General features: G+C 36.9%; 3 protein-coding genes across 4 annotated transcripts; all 3 read right to left on the bottom strand.

Moving 5' to 3' along the window:
• Positions 1–3,616: 3,616 nt before the first annotated feature.
• Positions 3,617–5,257, bottom strand: apoc4 (apolipoprotein C-IV). 2 transcript variants are annotated; one of them, XM_036593255.1, is made up of 4 exons: positions 5,047–5,257; positions 4,875–4,917; positions 4,456–4,522; positions 3,617–3,957 (listed from the first exon to the last, which is right to left on the bottom strand). In XM_036593255.1, the coding sequence occupies exons 2-4, from the start codon at positions 4,915–4,917 to the stop codon at positions 3,783–3,785; spliced, it is 285 nt and encodes a 94-aa protein (XP_036449148.1). In that variant the 5' UTR covers positions 5,047–5,257; the 3' UTR covers positions 3,617–3,782. The 2 variants fall into 2 exon arrangements, with proteins under 2 accessions (XP_036449148.1, XP_036449153.1); XM_036593260.1 differs by having other exon boundaries at positions 4,875–4,940; positions 5,047–5,236.
• A 3,176-nt stretch (positions 5,258–8,433) lies between these two features.
• Positions 8,434–10,256, bottom strand: LOC118823543 (apolipoprotein C-I-like). The gene is made up of 4 exons (XM_036593234.1): positions 9,956–10,256; positions 9,254–9,325; positions 8,972–9,107; positions 8,434–8,722 (listed from the first exon to the last, which is right to left on the bottom strand). Exons 1-4 carry the CDS (start codon positions 10,041–10,043, stop codon positions 8,671–8,673), a joined length of 348 nt encoding a protein of 115 aa, XP_036449127.1. The 5' UTR covers positions 10,044–10,256; the 3' UTR covers positions 8,434–8,670.
• Positions 10,257–10,720: 464 nt separating this feature from the next.
• On the bottom strand, positions 10,721–12,352 carry apoc1 (apolipoprotein C-I). The gene is made up of 4 exons (XM_036593247.1): positions 12,206–12,352; positions 11,533–11,601; positions 11,253–11,391; positions 10,721–11,002 (listed from the first exon to the last, which is right to left on the bottom strand). Exons 2-4 carry the CDS (start codon positions 11,585–11,587, stop codon positions 10,951–10,953), a joined length of 246 nt encoding a protein of 81 aa, XP_036449140.1. The 5' UTR covers positions 11,588–11,601; positions 12,206–12,352; the 3' UTR covers positions 10,721–10,950.
• Positions 12,353–12,609: the final 257 nt, after the last annotated feature.

The following is a 12,609-nucleotide window of genomic DNA, read 5'->3' as shown; positions in this document are numbered from 1 at the left end:
TAACACACACACATACACATACACACTTGGACAATCTGTCTTGCTCGCCATCTCTTACACACGCACTTGTTTTTATACAATGTCAGGACGTTGGATCATCCATGTCCCCCATGCACTCTGTTTATGCAACCTGTCTATATATATTATTTTAAACATTGTAAAATGTGGCCAGTGCAAAAGTTATGGCACATTTTATTTCTTTCTAGTATGTTCAACTCAGCAAATAAAGAACAATTGCCCACTACAGTTTGCAGAAAAGTGCCAAGTGTGTTCCCGGTAAAAGACGTGTTAACTTATTTTCACTTAAAAAATCAACGAAATGTGATTTGACCAGGGCTTTTCAAACTTTTGCGTATATTTTGTTGCAGTAATTTATATTCAGTATTTATTTATTCTGTTCAGGAATGCCAGCTTTTTACCAGTCCTAAGAACATTTCTACTACCTAAGAACAATGACTTTCAAAGCCTAACTCTAACCTTAACCTCAGAAACAAAAAAGAAATGGTTTTGTTCTTGCATTTTTAAACAAAAAGCCTTGTGTTCGTCCTGATTGATATTTTTGCCCTGAAAATGTACAAAAACAAATATATACACACACTCTCTCTCGTACTTTAAACACACTCCCACGCAGGAGAACCCACTGTTCTTGCACCCTCACCCCGGTTTGTCCACCCAAAGTCCGCTGTACTCCCACATGTGCAAGCGGTGATAATCTGTGCACTTACTTATGACCTAAATCTACTCTATGCATATTTGTGCAGCAGAATAAGACAGTCATTGTGATGCTTATTGAGCTTATTGAGTCCTACTAGTCAGTGTTAATGGAAGGCTTGCTTTTTCAACATGTAAATTTTCTCTTGGATGTGAAAAAATGTAGTTTACACATATAGTACTATAGTACTAGTTTACACATATAACACTATTTGCACTAAGCAGAATTTCAGTTCAAGTATTTTGATACTTAAATAAATTTCCAGACAAAGGAAAAGTACTTGACTTTAAAAAGCAAAACTTTTAAGTAACTTTTTACTAAACTATTTACATCTACTGGCTTATGACCAGAATATGCTCAGCAAGGAGTAACTCACTAATGTTAACGTTCATTGTGTCTTATTATTTGATTGTTGCTAAAGTAAATGTAATGCTGTATTGCAAGCTTAAGAATTTAATGTTATTGTTTTTCAGTTTTTTGACATAATTTGAAAATGCCTTTTGTCCTTTACATTGTATGTAAATTTCATGATGAATAGACCAAAAAAAATGGCCCAAAATGAGTTGGAAAAAAGTCTGGTCCATTGACTTACATTAAAAGTAAAGTAGGTTTTTTCCTTCTCCTGTAAAGTTACCATTTTGGAGATACAAGGTTTTCTTCTGAAAACAGCGATATGATATGTACATAACAAAAGAAAGTAGTATTAATACATGATGGAGATTACTGCAGTTAAATGCCTTAGTGCATTTCTTTTATACCAAAGGCAAATTTTGTAGGAATACAAAATTACACACTGGATATTTATGCAGTTGGTTGCTTTGGTACATTTCTTTTATACCAAAAGCATGTGTTGTAAGCATTTATACATACTGGACATTTATATAGTTTTGGTACAATTCTTTTATGTCAAAGACAAATGTTGTAAATATTAATTCATACTGATTTATGCAGTTAAAGGCTTTGATTTTATTATTTATACCATATAAAAAGTGTGATAAGTAGTAATACTGGAGATTAATACAGTTAAATGCTTTGGTACATTTTTTTCAATGCCAAAGGCAGATTTTAATACATACTGGAGATTTATGCATCTGGATGCTTTGGTACATTTCTTTTATACAAAATGTAAGTGCTGTAATCATAATTATAATTACATACTGGATATTAATGCAGTTTAATGCTTTGGTACTTTTTATACCAAATGCAAATTTTGTAAGCATTAATACATACCAGAGATTTTTGCTGTTGGATGCTTTCGTACATTTCTTTTATGTCAAAGGCAAGTGTTGTATTAATACATACTGGATATTTATGCAGCTGGATGCTCGGGCACATTGTAAGTGTTAATACATACTGGAGATTGATGAAGTTGGATGCTTGGATACATGGTAAGTGTTAATACATACTGGAGATTGATGAAGTTGGATGCTTGGATACATGGTAAGTGTTAATACATACTGGAGATTGATGAAGTTGGATGCTTGGATACCTGATACGTGTTAATACATTCTGGAGATTGATGAAGTTGGATGCTTGGGTACATGGTAAGTGTTAATACACACTGGAGATTGATGGAACTGGATGCTTTGGTGCATTTCTCTTAAACATAAAGCAGGTGCCGTAAGAATTAATACATACTGGAGATTTAAATGCTTTGAAGAATTCAAATGCATTTAAATGCTTTGGTACATTTCTTTTTTATCAAGGGCAAGTTTTGTAAGAACTTATTCCTACTGGAGATTAATGCTTTTGGACACTTTGGTATGTTTATTTTATAACAAATGAAAAGGGTGCAAGTGTTAATAAATGTTGGGGGCTTGAACTGTTAAATGACTTGGTACATTTCATTTATGTAGCAAAGCAAATTTTGTAAGGATTAATTCATACTGGAGATTTCTGCAGTTCACAGCTTTGGTACATTTATTTTATATGAAAAGAAAATGTTATAAGTATTAATATATACTGGAGATTTCTGCAGTTCACAGCTTTGGTACATTTATTTTATATGAAAAGAAAATGTTATAAGTATTAATATATACTGGAGATTTATGCAGTTGGATGCTTCGGTATGTTTCTTTTATACCAAAGTTGGGTGTTGTAAGTATTAATACATACTGGAGACTTCTGCAGTTAAATGCTGGGGTGCATTTATTTAACGCCAAAGGCAAGTTTTGTTGGAATTAATACGTACTGAAGATTTATGCTGTCAGATTTTTGGTATGTTTCTTTTATATCAAAGGCAAGTGTTGTAAGTATTAATACATACTGGAGATTTTTGCAGTTGGATGCTTTGGTGCATTTCTTTTATATCAAAGGCAAGTGTTGTAAGTATTGACATACACCTGAGATTTATATACATACTGTTCAAAAATACTTTTGGCCTTTTTTGTGCATTGAAAAAATGTATTCAATTAATACGCTTTTTTTCTAGGGTATGCTTGCTGATTTCAGCTGCTTGCAGACTGGCGGATATCTCTGTCATCTTTTCCGTTTCTAACACGTCTTCCAGAATCAATACTCTTGTCTTTTTGAGTACACAACGAGCCCAGTGAAAAACGGCTTGTGCAAAGGTTGTGGAAAGGTTTCCACACACAAGGCAGACTGGGGGTCGGACCTAATGAACTTTCCTCTTTGGAACTTTACGTGTCTCATCTGTGACCTTTGACCCTGCGTTTGTGTATTGGGTGCACTTCATGGTTATTGTTGTTGTTTTTGTTGTTTTATAACCCTTATTAAATTACTTTCATTGTTTTTCTGTGTGCTGTTTCCCACACGTTTACACACAATTTTATGGAGTTATGCACACCTTTTTATGGCACAAGGTTAGTAGATCAGAGATTATATAATAAACAAGACAGAACCTGGCTGTGACCTAGAAAAGTAAACATGCAAAAAGTATGCAGATTTTGGGATGGAGATAATGTGCTTTATTTGTTATTCTAATTGAGAAAACATAGACAAATTATGACATAAATGATGCCTTCATGCTGGAACGTGCCGTGTTTGTTCATTTGCTAAGCTGTGGTTCGTTTGTGTGCTGTTGTGGAAATTTTCAGTTTTTTGAGATGTTCTAGTCAGATGCAGAGCTGGACACTCTCTTTTTGACCCTCTCCCAGAGAGAGCCGGCTTTCTCTTTAGCCCACTGGATGTATGGGTCGGCCACAGGCTTTACATGTTCATCATAGTACATTTCGGCAAAGTCAGCCACCACACTGCCCGCATTCACAACCCGACTCTTTAATTCTCTGGAAAACACACACAGATAGAGAGAATATTGGTCAACATTTACGATGTGCCATATGCTACATTTTCATGAAATGCCAGCGTAAGTAATAAGTAATTTCTACTGGCCCATTCATCATGAAATGTTCAAGCTGCCATTTTCAAATGGTGTATAATAAAAATAAAACATGTTTGTGAGGTTTTATATATATATATATATATATATATATATATATATATATATATATATATATATTTCATGAAATAGAAATAGTGCATAATATTTGTCAACATTCTAAAAGTTTCAGTTTTTACTGTTGTTTTTTTCAGCTTCAAATGAAAATCAATGACATATATATATATATATATATATATATATATGTCATGATATATATATATATATATATATGAGCATGATTCCAACCTATAGCTTGCAGGGCCATCACTGCTGTCTTATATAATTAGCTGCAGGCCGTGCCAGCTGTTAAGCAATAGTTCTGGCTGTGCTAACACTCCTGTACCTGTACGCCTCCTTTGCCCTCTCCAGAACCCCTGGGTCATCGTCACTGTCCGCCATAATCGCACATGCTGTGGGCGGCACAAGTTTTATTTTCAGCAGAAAAGGCCAATGATACAATGTCAATTAGCACATATCTTCATCATAAACGGTGTATTGATTGAACTGCAGCGCACATTCCCCAGTGTTTTCACTGGTTTACTACATGATTTGACTGTTTACTAACGATGACTATCTTTGTGAGCTGTAATTTAATTAATGGAGTCACAAAATTGATTCATATTCAGACAAATGAAACATTACTTCAACATGTCTATTATGCTTAATACTGTCATGACACTATGACTTTTTCTGTTTAAGCCTTTTGAGCTAACCAAGAAACAAGACAAACAAAACTAGCATGCATGAAATAAACCAACCTACCTTGTAGCACTATGACCAGGACAAACAGCGCCAACTTGGACATCTGTTGGAGAAGTGACCACACCACTTGAATGAATTAGTTAGAGATGGTATATTAATTACTTCAGAAACAATGTTTGCTAGCATGTGCATTCTGGATCTGGATTAGCGGTAGCATATAGTAAATAAATACCGTTCAGAGTTGAGATGGAAAGCCGCCTCCTGAGTATTTCAGTTGAATATTGTACTAATATCTGCAGCCAACCAAATCAGGCGTATTTCTATAGTTTTTATGATGAACTAATGGGCTCAGTTGCTTTCCAGATCTAAGCGATAAGGTGGTGCAATGTGCTGCCTGGCTGTGTTTGAATGTAACATTCAGAGAAATGGATTACTCATTATTGGAGAATTACACTGGTCGTCCTGTTTAGAACAACAGTGGAGTCAATCATTTCGATTGATTTTTGCCATCACATGATTCTTCGGTGACCCTCCGACCTCAGGCATGTGTGGGGATATGTTTTTGGAGGAGGTAAAGGGGATATAGATATTGGTTGAGAGTTGCTGTCTATAAAACTGAAAATGGCCCAGAAGATTTACCTATGAGCAGTTTTAGAGGACAAAGTCTATTACAACAGTGGTGTTTATTCCTCTTCATCTGCTTATGTTTGTTTTTGGCATCCTACACTCAGCAAAGAGGGTTCTATGTAGTACCAAGTAAAGGTTCCATGGATTGAAACATATATACAACAGTATTTTCCTTCAATGAAACATTTAAACATGCAAACAACTATTTACTTCAAAGAGTTTTGTATACAGTCATATACAAAACCTTTAGAACTCCTGGCCAAATTACACATTTTGTTGATTTTTTTTTTAGTGAAAAGAATTAAACACAACCTCTTTTGCAAACTATTTTTAAAAATTACATTACACAGTTTGGACACCCTGCTAAGCAGTACTTTGTAGCACTCTCTTTGGCAGATATCACGGCTTGCAAACATTCTTTTTGTTTGTAGGAATTTTCCCCCACTCTTCCTTGTAGAATGCTTCTAGTTCTGATAGCTTAAATGCTATAACTACTTCCACTCATCTAGGAAGCTTTCTACAAGATTTTGAAGCATGTCTATGGGAATTTCTGCCCATTCATCCAGAAGAGCATTTGTGAGGTTAGACACTGATATGGGCCTGGCTCACAGTCTCCGTTCTAGTTCATCCCAGAGGTGTTTGATGGGGTTGAGGTCAGGGCTCTGTGCAGGCAAGTCAAGTTCTTCAACAGAAAACTCACCCAACCTTGCCTTTATGGACCTTGCTTTGTGCACTGGGGCTCAAACTAAGGGTTCTATGCCAATCCCTGAAAAACAAACCCGTAACATTACCCCTCATCCACCAAACTTTACTGTTGACACAATGCAGTCAGGCAGGTAACATTCTTCTGGCATTCGTCAAACCCAGACTAGTGCATCAGACTGCCAGATAGAGAAGCATAATTAGTCACCGCACAGAATATGTTTCCATGCTCCAGAGTCCAGTGGAGCCATGCTTCATACCCCCCATTAGGCATTGTGCATTTTGATCTTAGTCTTGTGTGTAGCTGCTCAGCCACGGAAACACATTTTGTGATGCACAGTTTTTTTTGCTGATGTTGCTTCTAGAGGCAATTTGGAACTTGTTAGTGAGTGATTGAACAGAGGATAGACACTGTTCGCATCAGCACGCGGCACCCCCCCCTCCCTCCCCACGTGACTTTGCATGGCAGCTGTTGTTTCTCCTAGGTGCCTCCATTTCACAATCATGCACTTACAGTTGACAGGGGCAGATCTAGCAGGACAGAAATTTCACAAACTGACTGGTGGTACAGGTGGCATCCTACAACAGTGCCAGTGTTTGTCTATGGAGACTTCAAGACTATGTGCTTAATTTTATACACCTGTTAGCCATTAGTGTGACTGAAACACCTGAACTCAATAATTAGAAGGGGTGTCCCAATACTTTTGTCTATAAACATGCAAGAATATGACTACTAGTGAAGAAATTCTTCTTAAATTCCTTTGGAAAGATACAGTTTGATTCCAGCTCGCAAAAAGAACATAGATGCACAATCGTATGCATAAGTTTAAGCACCCCTTGTCAAACACGTTTTCCCACATGGAAAAAATATATAAGAACATATATAATATTGTATATTTGAAATACATGTCAAATACATTGCAATCCCTGACAAAATATGTTCTAAACACTAAAATATATTTCATATATTTATATATATCATATATTTCATATATATATATGTTCTTTTTTTTCTTATGAAATGAATTTGTATTCCTGTATCTTAAATTTAAGTATTCAGTATTAAATCTTTAATATGGCAAAAGCAAGTGTTGTAGGTATTGATACTCTGTGAAAATGCATTGATTTAAGTAACAATTAGTTAACACATCCTCTACAGAAAACATCTGTCACATCTTTTGCTCTATTTAATATATTAAGGGAAAAAAACATAACTTTTGCACAGGCCACATTTTATGTTATTGTATGTATGTGTATGAAACAAATTAATACTAATTGCGCACTAAAATATGCAGAAAAGCAGCATGTTTAAGTTCCCTGTAGAGAATGTGTTAACCTATTGTCACAAATCAAAATTTGTCTAGGAGGTGGTCAAACATTTGCATATGACTGTATCAACTTATTTAGCAGAGCATTTCAGGGACAAAAAAAATTGTATGTTTTAAAGTGGACCTCTTTTTACTTTGTTAAGTAGCAGAAAATTGCTTACATTCAGCCACATGATCTCTGCAGAAAGTGAGGAAATGTCTTATTCTATTTGTTGCTTTGTATTCTTTTTATTTGCATTTACTGATATTCCAATTATTACATTTACTACCAACCAGATCCACTCGCCTGATAGTAAGTTTCTGAATTTCTTCTGAAAAGTTCTGAATGAATGTTGAATTTGCTGAAAGTTGGCAAAGTAATACGAACCTTCAACTTTTATGGGGACAAGAACTGTTTACATTAGACTGTTAAAGGTTAAATAAATTCAATAACAGGTTTAATTCATGGAAATGAGCTAGGAAGGGTTCATAGTCTACCACGTCCCCAAAACCACCTGCCTGGTTTGCCTGCTTGGACTCGACTGACTTTCGATTGAACTGGAGAAAAGTACTGATTATTAACAGAGAACAAACAGTGACTTTAACCTGTTGGAGTAGAGATGATGGCCTGATGCGGGTCGTCCTCCGACCCAGTTCCTTTAAAGGAAATAGGACAGTATTTGGATATGTTATTAAATGATACTAAATGGACATCAAACTAGTGCTTGTTTATGTTGTGACTGTGCTTGTTGTGGTCACCTGGCTCTTTAATTTTTTTTTTTGTTTATTATTTCTTTCATATTATGTATGTCATTCAGGAAAAGCTGAATGTCAAATAATTGTATGTGGTGCACACTAAAATATATAGCACAAACCACTTGGTCACCACTTTGTGGTGCTCAAATTCTGCATAGGTCTGGAAATGCTAATGACGTGAATAGCTTTTTTATAATGTACAAAGTCAAAAAAGGAGGAAAAATGTGTTCTTTCTTATTGTTTCCAGCCTTTATTGGCACATTTCTTGAATTTGACAGCTTTGATATCACTTGACAATGATAGAAAATGACAGAAAATGACTAGATGTTGCACAGATCATACAAAAAGTGAGCAGGTCGTCCCAGAGTGTGAAGGCTGTAACAGCTGGCTCTGTTAAGCACAATGAGGCGTAGCAATATTACATCGTCTGGGACTGCAGGGGTCTTGGGTTATGGTGGGTGGGTTTACTTGCTGAAGGCATCCTTTAACTTACTCATCTGCTCAGTGAACCAGCTCCTGAGGGCGGCCACAGAGAAGCAAACACATGAGTTATACAGGTTAAGAATGGACAAAGTGTGTGTGTCTTTAAGTTTGAAGTTTTCTACCATTAAAGGAGTTGAGAGTCCCCATTTGAAAAAAAAAAAGTATATATGCAAAGTGTGAATACCAAATGTATCAAACACAAATGGCCAACATATATTGTTGTCTAATATAATTTGGGGTCTACGGGTAGATGACAATGACTGGCCAATAGTTTTTCTTTACTTGGTCTTAGTGACAAACTCGCTCTCCTCCAGCTTCTTGAATGCGGCCGAGGCCTTATCGGACAAATCCGATCCAAACTCCACGACTTTTTGGTGGAAGTCTGCAATCTTTTGAAACGCAGGAGGCATTTGTGTTTCTGTTTAAGGAGGAAAAGAAATGAAACTCATTAAAGACGAGCGAATATTTCTGCCAAACTGTAACTCACGGAGAGATGAGATGAATAAGATTCGTGGAGTCGATTCTCACGAGTGATTCGTGATGCGAATGACTAGTGATTCTTACCCGCTTGCGCAGCGACCACGAGCATCATCAACACGGCAACGGCGAGGTACAGTCTCATACTGGCAGCGTTGTCTGAAACAAAATGTAAAAATATGCACATATTTTAGATAGTATGTCGACAAGAAACATTGTCGAGACAAGATGTTTATTACACAGACTAAAAATACCCTCAATAACTGTCCGTACAGTCGCTGAATAGATTTATCTGTGGACAAGTAACGTTAACGTTAGCTAGCTAGCGAAGCTAGCACCAACGGGCGTTGTTTCCTTGTGTTTTCCACGAACATTGTCCTTCGCTTTATCACGCTAGAACTTAAAAAATGTATAACTGTCATTAAAATTAAGTCATTATCAAAAAGCTTTTTAACTGTGTTTTATTTTGGATGTATAACTTAGGATATCTCTCTCTTTTTTTTCTCCTCAGCAACTGTTTTTCCTCAGAGGTCACACGGTGGCGCGAAGCCGAATCCTAGATGTCGCCCGAACACAACGTAAGTGCTCTTCTTCTTGAAGGCACAAAATACTTTGTAAAGGTAAGGTTCTTAATTTTGCCATTAAATTCACGCTAGCGTGTAATTTAATGATGCACTGACATTTTACGCCCCCCCCCCAAAAAAAAACAAAACAAAAAAACACCACTAAAAAAAACCCCTCTGTAACCTGTACAACCACTTTTCAAGTTAAAGTGCAGTATACTTGTACCTGTTTCGGCCTTTTCCAGAGAAGTTTGGAGAATAAAGGCGGTCGGATGCCTTGGCTCTATATAACATCCCCTTCTTGGTGACGTCATCACAAAAACACCATCTCTGTCCCATCAAGGCTTGCCAGTCTCTGTCGTGTCATGTATTGAACGTCTGTCTTACAGAAGTAAAGTGTTTCTTAATGTTTATTATGTGAAATTGCATGAAGTCCCTGTTGGCTTTGCATTAGGTTTTTAGGTCTCTGTTCGCCAGCATGTAAATAGGACATCTGCAGTGTCTCTAACCTTTGAGACTCGTGTCTCGGTGACATAGCTGTGGTAAATGTTATGTGCCTGCTAGCACGTTGTTTCATTAAGCAGTATGAAGTCCACTCGTTATCAGAATAACAGAGGCCCAAATACCACGCAGTGTCATCAGTATCGGCCTGGGTCTGGCAAACATTTCTGCCAAACCCTTTTTTACTTTCACAGATCATTCTGCTTTAACTAATAGGCCTATTATTGGTTTATAAAAAAAGTAAATTCTAAGACAGCTACTTTAACAAAGTAAATTTGGCTTGATCCAAACTTATTATTTCTTTCATATTACATGTTTCATTCAGGAATAACTGAATGTAAAACAATGGTATGTCCAGCTATATGGTGCATGTTGATCTATATAACACAAACCACTTACTTTGTCACCACTGATATTCTGAATAGGCCTGGAAACGCTAATAAAATGAATAGCTTTTTCATAATGTACAAAGTCAAAAAAGGAGGAAAAATGTGTTCTTTCTTTAATTTATTTGCACATTTCTGAATTTGACAGCGTTGATATCACTCAACAATGATGGAAAATGACAGAAAATGACTAGATATTGCACAGATCATACAAAAAGTGAGCAGGTCATCCCAGAGTGTGAAGGCTGTAACAGCTGGCTCTGTTAAGCACAATGAGGCGTAGCAATATCACATCGTCTGGGACTGCAGGGGTCTTGGGTTATGGTGGGTGGGTTTACTGGCTGAAGGCATCCTTTAACTTACTCATCTGCTCATTGAACCAGGTCCTGAGGGCGGCCACAGAGAAACAAACACATGAGTTATACAGGTTAAGAATGGACAAAGTCACTGTGTGTCTTTAAGTGTGAAGTTTTCTATCATTAAAGGAGTTGGGAGTCCCCATTTGAAAAAAAGTGTATATGCAAAGTACACAAATGGCCAACATAAGTTGCTGTTTAAAATAATTTGGTGTCTGGACTCATGAAAGTCTAAAGGTAGATGTTAATGACTGGCCAATAGAACAGGATTTTTCTTTACGTGGTCTTAGTGGCAAACTCGCTCTCCTCCAGCTTCTTGAATGCAGCTGTGGCCTTCTCGGACAGATCCTTTCCCAACTCCATGACTTTTGTCTGGAAGGTGGCAAAGTGCTGCTCTATTGTGGGCTCCTCTTGTGCCTCTGTGTAACGAGGAAAAGAAACGAAGCTCGTTAAAGACGAGCAAATATTTCCCCAAAACAATAACCCACGGAGAGATGAATATGATTCGTGGAATCGATTCACACAAATGATTCATGATTCGAATTACAAGTGATTCTTACCTGCGTGTGCAAGAAGCACGAGCATCAGCGCAGCAACAGCGAGGTACAGTCTCATGTTGGCAACGTTGTCTGGAACAAAATATAAAAAGATACGCACATATTTTAGATAATATATACACAAGAAATATTCACAGACAAGATATATATCACACAGACTAAGAATACCCGCAATAACTAACCGTAAAGTTGCTGAATAGGTTTATTTGTGGATGAGTAACGTTAGCTAGCGAAGGTAGCGCCAACGAACGCCCAAAGTTGTTTTCTTGTTTTTCCACGATCGTTTTTTCTCACTTTATCGCACTGAAACTTCAAAAATGTATTACTGTTATTGAAAGTAAGTAATTTTAAAACATATTCTTTTTATGTTATGTTTTGGATGTATAACTTCAGCTATCTCTCTCTTTTTCTCCTCAGCAACTGTTTTTCCTCAGAGGTCACACAGTGGCGCACAGCTGCCTCCTAGATGTCATCAAAACACAACGTAAGTGCTTTTCCTCTTGCAAGGTACAAAAAAATTGCTTTATTCAATGATAAGGTTCTTAATTTTGTCATTAAATTCACGCTAGCATGTAATTTAACCACTGGAATTTAACCCAAAAAAGGAACAAAAACCCCAAAACCCTGCTTACAAAACCACAACCACTTTTAAAGTTAGAATGCAGTATACTTGTACCTGTTTCGTCCTCTTCCAGAAAGAGAAGTTTGGAGAATAAAGGCGGTCGGATGCCTTGGCTTTATATAACGACCCCTTCTTGCTGACGTCATCACAAAAACACCACCTCTGACCCATCAAGGCTTGCGCAGTCTCTGTCGTGTCATGTATTGAACGTCTGTCTTACGGAAGTTAAGTTTTTTTAATGTTTATCATGTGAAATTGCATAAGTCCCTATTGGCTTTGCATTAGGTTTTTGGGTGTCTATTCGCCATTGGATAGTAAATAGGACATCTGCAGTGTCTCTAACCTTTGAGACTCGTGTCTCGGTGACATAGCTGTGGTAAATGTTATGTGACTGCTAGCATGTTGTTTCATTAAGCAGTATGAAGTCCACTCGTTATCAGAATAACAAAGGCCCAAAT

The sequence above is a fragment of the Colossoma macropomum genome, unplaced genomic scaffold, assembly GCF_904425465.1.
Source record: "Colossoma macropomum unplaced genomic scaffold, Colossoma_macropomum, whole genome shotgun sequence".
NCBI classification, from domain to species: Eukaryota; Metazoa; Chordata; class Actinopteri; order Characiformes; family Serrasalmidae; genus Colossoma; species Colossoma macropomum.
This window is presented reverse-complemented; position numbering and strand designations above follow the sequence as displayed.

Bases quoted from the DNA above. Each gene is read 5' to 3' on its own strand.
- apoc4 (XM_036593255.1), bottom strand. From the start codon at position 4,917: ATGTCCAAGTTGGCGCTGTTTGTCCTGGTCATAGTGCTACAAG. The intron at 4,523-4,874 runs GTAGGTTGGTTT...TGCCGCCCACAG, and splicing joins CCTGGTCATAGTGCTACAAG to CATGTGCGATTATGGCGGAC. The intron at 3,958-4,455 runs GTACAGGAGTGT...TGTGTTTTCCAG, and splicing joins AGGGCAAAGGAGGCGTACAG to AGAATTAAAGAGTCGGGTTG.
- LOC118823543 (XM_036593234.1), bottom strand. From the start codon at position 10,043: ATGACGTCACCAAGAAGGGGATGTTATATAGAGCCAAGGCATCCGACC. The intron at 9,326-9,955 runs GTACAAGTATAC...ATTTTGTTTCAG, and splicing joins TCTGGAAAAGGCCGAAACAG to ACAACGCTGCCAGTATGAGA. The intron at 9,108-9,253 runs GTAAGAATCACT...CTCCTTAAACAG, and splicing joins CGTGGTCGCTGCGCAAGCGG to AAACACAAATGCCTCCTGCG.
- apoc1 (XM_036593247.1), bottom strand. From the start codon at position 11,587: ATGAGACTGTACCTCGCTGTTGCTGCGCTGATGCTCGTGCTTCTTGCA. The intron at 11,392-11,532 runs GTAAGAATCACT...CTCGTTACACAG, and splicing joins CGTGCTTCTTGCACACGCAG to AGGCACAAGAGGAGCCCACA. The intron at 11,003-11,252 runs GTAAAGAAAAAT...GGCCGCCCTCAG, and splicing joins GAGTTTGCCACTAAGACCAC to GACCTGGTTCAATGAGCAGA.